The sequence below is a fragment of the Cottoperca gobio genome, chromosome 3, assembly GCF_900634415.1.
Source record: "Cottoperca gobio chromosome 3, fCotGob3.1, whole genome shotgun sequence".
Lineage (NCBI taxonomy): Eukaryota > Metazoa > Chordata > Actinopteri > Perciformes > Bovichtidae > Cottoperca > Cottoperca gobio.
In genome coordinates this window covers 7,278,239-7,283,839 of record NC_041357.1, presented here as the reverse complement: position 1 = coordinate 7,283,839, position 5,601 = coordinate 7,278,239, and the positions used below count along the sequence as shown (strand labels likewise).

Here is a 5,601-nt window from a genome sequence, read left to right as displayed (position 1 = left end):
GCTCCTTACACTTTACTTAACATGTATAATGGAGTATGAAAGTTTTTGAGTGACCTTATGTTTTAACAGTTACAACTGCAGAATTGATTACTTATTAAAACTTTATTCTTTATTCATGAGGAGGACAAACAACAGGCAAAGGAATGTTTCACAACCTGACAACCCAAACGTTGTTGTCAATAATGGATTCAAATTTATCTATAAAGTATTAGTAAATTATATTTAATAGTCCACAAGTGACCTTTTATGTTATTTTGTACATTTAATAAGTGTTTACCATTTTGAATTATGGTGAAAGTTGTGAGGTGGCTTTAATACTATTAAGTACATTTTATGGGCTCGTTTCTCTTGCAAACCTCTTTTTTAGATAATCCATATATTGAATCCTTATGAGTGAAGATCAACTCAAAACAAAAGACAGAAGAACTGAATTCTTTGAGGGTTTTGTGTGTGGAGACTGTGGAGCAAAACGATTAAAACTCTCTTATACACATCAAACCATTAATTTATCCATAACATAATTAACCTCAAATGTGCATCTTAATTGAATAATAAATATATATATAAATAATTCAGCTATTTTAAGATAGTGTAGTTACATGTTATGTTACTTTGTACATTTTAAAGAGGTTTTACACTTTAAAATACTTTATTCCATTTTTAATTAAGGTTTTACATTTTTAAATGTTCTAATTTTAAATGAAAGCATGCAGATGGTTCATTAAAAAGCCACAATAAGGCAGGTTTACTGTATACAGTAATATGCATAATACATCCCTTTGATATATTATATTCCATTTATTTATCCATTAATTAATCTGAAACCTGGTGTGAATCCCCGCAAATGTGGAGCAACCCTTTGAAATTGTAGTTTAATTGGAAAATTAGGGTCCTTTCATAGTTCAAGTTAAGGTGTACCTGCTATCATAAAACTTGAATTATTTTTATAAAAGATGATTTATAAGAAATTATATTTCACAAAATAAAAATAAATTGGCCCTCTGGAACAAATAAAGTGTTTGGTTTTTTTGTTTTTGAAATGTTCTCTTTTAATATATATATATATATACACACATACACATACATATACATATATATATCTTACTGTGTGTGTGTGTGTGTGTGTGTGTGTGTGTGTGTGTGTGTGTGTGTGTGTGTGTGTGTGTGTGTGTGTGTATGTGTGTGTGTGTGTGTGTGTGACAGCTCAGAAGACACAGAAGACAGCCCTGATCGTGTACGCCCACCAGAGTCCGGGTTCGTTCAATGCAGCGGTGCGTGACGTAGCGATGCAGGAACTGAAGACGCAGGGCTACAAGGTCCTCGTGTCCGACCTTTACGCCATGAACTTCAGAGCCAACGCCATGCAGCACGACATCATCGGTGACCTCACTGTCACTGTTTCTTTAGGCTAATTAGCTTCAAAATGTCCCATATGGTCCCATCTGGATAGGGTCATACTGTTGTATGATTAAAGAATAAAGCTGCCATTATTATATAGTCTTCTTATTGTCAACAAATCCTGTGAAAAGACCAATAACGTGTTTGTCTCTCTTTCAGAACTTCTGTCTCTGCTCTCAGCTCCAAACCCATTGGTTCCTACTGAATACGTAAATCTTTAAAAACACAAATATAGAGTTTCACTAGTCCCAGTCATTTCCTAAAACAGCTGGTCACTATAGTTTTTTATCAAACAAACAGGAGTAAAGCATTTGTTGGGGACTATTTTCAGCGATGAATCCACACTTGGTGCGAGTTTTTGTGGCAGCAGGACGGTGTGAGTGGGATTGAGTCAAAAATAAACTACAATGTGTGTGTTCATGGTAATGAACAGGAGTAGGAATGGAGGAATGGAGCTCTATGACACAGAGGAAGGAGATAGAAGATAAATCAGACTTTGATAAACACACAATACGTGTTAGAAGATACATTCACTGTTGTTTTGGTCTTTTTAGGGAATTTGTTGTCAAAAGGAAATTCTTTAACTTTAAGTTCTGACAGTGTTTGTTGTTTTCAGGTGACGTGAAGAATCCAGAGCTTTTCCAGTATGGAGAGGAGACCATGCACGCCTGGATGGAGGGCCGCCTCAGTGACGACATAGTAGCCGAGCAGCGCAAAGTGGAGGAAGCCGAGCTCATCATCTTCCAGGTCAGCAGCCAATCACATTGCTAGTTTCTCCTGTTTGTTGTTATTGTGTTGAGATCTTGAGAAGAAATCTTGGCTTTCAACAACCAATCACATATCTGTGTTTTATTTATATGTACATCTAAAGTGGCAATAAATGGTGTTGGAGCTGTAAGCCACAAACAAGAATACCAAAATTCGACCAGCTGAGAGCCGGTCAGAAAACACTGCTGTCTTCTAATCTTCACGTGGGGCTGGTCATCTGTGTTTACACTAATGTTAACCAGAGCTGTAGTCCGTGTTAATGTTATTGTTTTAAGTTTAAATTCTGGCATTTCTTACACATTAAGCCTTTAAGATGTCACAGAGGATAATCACATAATAATCACAGGTGTAAATGTTAAAATGAGATGTGTCTGAGTCTTTGTGTCCTGGTCTTTTGGCTCACAGTAAAGCTATTTTGCATGTGAGGACACAACAAATTTAGTTTTAATTTGATGTCCAGCCTTAAATAATTGTTTTGGGCGCCTTCTTCTAATTCTGCAAGAATAGATGTAAATAAGCATTTCTGGACAAACTCTGGTTCTATTTCTACAAATAAACATTCAAATGGTTCATGAAATAATAATAATAATTATTCATGAAATGATATGTAAAGTTTATAATGCACCTTTATACATAAACATAAAACACAAAACAAAGAACACAGATTTGACAATTAAATTCAAGATCAGTGTGACATGTGTCATCTCTTCTTGCAGTTTCCGTTGTACTGGTTCAGTGTGCCGGCCATCATGAAGGGCTGGATGGACCGAGTGCTGACACAAGGCTTCGCTTTCTCCCTGGAAAAGATGTACAATAACGGTATATTCAAGGTTAGTCTCTGTCAGCTGGAGAAGCCATCTCTTCAACCAACACAGAGGATTATGATTAAAGAAAGTAAGTGTAATGTTAAAACAAAAGTAAGCCTTAACTCTGCTCTATTTATCCTGATTTTAACATCTTCACAATAAAAAAACCTGCAGTTGTTTTGAGAGGGGGGAATGTGGGAATGTTTGCCTAAGCCTCGTGGAGTAAATATGTTTCAGATGTGAATATATTGATAGACTTATTCTTGAAATTGTTTAACAAAATGATGTACCGGACAACACTGTGTGGTAACGACCTGTCAATCATGAGGTAGTTACAACCTTAAACATACATCAACATCAAGTTTACTAAATGAACACCATGCTGTATTGAAGAAGACTTGAAACCTGTGATTGAGACCATAAACTCGTGAGGAAAATGTTTACTGTGATAATAAATCAAGTGAGAAGTTTGGTCATTTTCTCATAGACTTTATGTATAATATATAACATATCGGATCTGCATCAGTGGGTTATAAACTGTTTCAGTGTTTCCTCTCATTATGCTGGATAAAAAGTGTATGTTTGTGTTTCCTTGAAGGATAAGAAAGCGATGTTGTCTTTCACTACTGGAGCAACACAGACGATGTTTCAGCCTGATGGTCTCAATGGAGACATCAACATCTCACTGTGGCCTTTACAGGTGAGCCACACAGACACGTATTATCATATGCATGCATTGACTAGGAAAGAAGAAGTCATTGCTGCCTGTTGTTTCTTATACAGTATCAAAAGCAACACAGCAAACACAAGCAAATCATTAATTATAATAATTTATTTATATAGCACTTTTGAATAATAAGAGAATAAATTAATAAATGTCTGTTGTTAAGAAAAGCCCATCTGTAACAGATGATGTTAAAAGGCAGAGACATTGTTCAGCAGCCTGATGCTGTTAAGTTCCTGAGCTGAGGAGCCATCAACTTGATCTTCCTTGTTTTCTTAGTTTTTAATCCAGAACAACTAAAATGTCCAAACTGGCAGCTCTGCGAGGCCTCTTAAGACAAAAGGGGCTGGAAGTTCTGTTAAACATAGCACAGTAATTATTGGACTTTTCATGAATAACTCACTTTTTCAGTGCTTATGAACATACTATTAGATATCTGGAAGGCCTGAAAACCCACCAAACATAAGAAAACCCAGAAAACATGGAGTCAACAAGACATTGAGGTTTGGCTCCCCTTCCTACGTCACATGCAGGCTCATCAGAATACATGGCCCCACATCTAAGTGTCTCCACCCACAGCTTGAAAACTATCTTTGCAAAGGTGCATCATATTTTTTCCTCAAGCCAATCAGAGCAGACTGGGCTTTTTGGGAGGAGGCCTTAAAGAGAGAGGCGCTAAAACAGAGCATTTCAGACAGAGGGTGAATATACTGTAGGTGTATTCAGACAGACAGTATGTGAAAAATAAAGAGTTTATTTGAACATTAAATCATGTAAACACGTTCTAGGAGAAATCCAAAATCTAAATCTAAACCTGATATTTAGCATTTTATGTCCCCTCTAAAATTAATTAAATGTGCATCCTGGTGTTTTTGTGGTTTGAAATACATACACTGTTTAATTTCTACCTCTCTCTCTGCATCTCCACTGTGAATGAACAAAAGCAAACAAAGGCAGAATACCATCAAATATTGTAAAAGGATTAAAAAGTAATCTGTGTTGCTGGACGGTTGTTAACTTGGTTCTCTCTAAAGTATTTGTCTTTTGTGTCTTTCAGAACGGCACTCTGCACTTCTGTGGATTTCAGGTTCTTGCTCCTCAGATATTCTGGAGTCCGGCTCACTGTCCCGCCGCTGTGCGAACCGCGATGCTAGATGGATGGAGAGCCCGACTTAAAGGACTGTTGGCAGAAAAGCCTTTGACCTTTGCCCCCTGTGAGCTCTTTGACCTCAGCTTTCAGGGGGGGTTCACATTGTGGCCCAAAGTGAGGGAGGAGCAAGAGTCGCAGCTGTACGGCATCACCACAGGACACCATCTGGGGAAACCGCTGCCGCCTGACAACCAGATCAAAGCACAACCCACTGATGAAAGTAGTGCCAAACCAGACTGCAGGAACTAGAACTTCTATGTTCTTGTGTTACAATATCACTTTATACTCATAAACAATGTATGGGATTTTATAAATGCTTTATGTTTACTGATGCTGAAATAAAAAAAATAAAATAACAATGAATATAACTTATTTCGTTTTAGGTGCAAAAACCTAAAACCCTCAAAAGTATTTTTTAATTGATTTACAGCGAGTTTTATTTAAGGGGGTAACAATTAACTCAAAGGACTTTCATTTTTCAATCAGTGGAAGAAGTGCTTTACTGTTATTTCTGTCTTTTTGTCAGATGACATCTATTACTCTCACTACTTTTTTCCCAATTACAGGATTTTTTGGGGGGAAGTTCTTCATTTTAAGGCCATTTGAACCCAGGTATAAGGATAGAGGGTGTCACGTTTGGTTCAGAGTGTAAAGCCCTCAAAAGGCACATTTAAATACATTTAATCAACTTGATTAGTCATTTAAACAATAAGTCAAAATCAACACCAGCACCAGTAAAAAAAAGTCCTCCAATG

At 36.8% G+C, this 5,601-nt stretch overlaps 1 protein-coding gene across 1 annotated transcript in view; it reads left to right on the top strand.

The window, feature by feature from the left end:
• The window catches only part of nqo1 (NAD(P)H dehydrogenase, quinone 1), a 15,017-nt gene extending 9,922 nt beyond the window's left edge, over positions 1 to 5,095 (top strand). Inside the window, exons 4-8 of the mRNA XM_029425248.1 lie at positions 1,204 to 1,380; positions 2,015 to 2,145; positions 2,883 to 2,996; positions 3,571 to 3,672; positions 4,754 to 5,095. Coding sequence (XP_029281108.1) covers positions 1,204 to 1,380; positions 2,015 to 2,145; positions 2,883 to 2,996; positions 3,571 to 3,672; positions 4,754 to 5,095 — 866 coding nt within the window. The remainder of the gene's footprint in view (positions 1 to 1,203; positions 1,381 to 2,014; positions 2,146 to 2,882; positions 2,997 to 3,570; positions 3,673 to 4,753) is intronic.
• Positions 5,096 to 5,601: the final 506 nt, after the last annotated feature.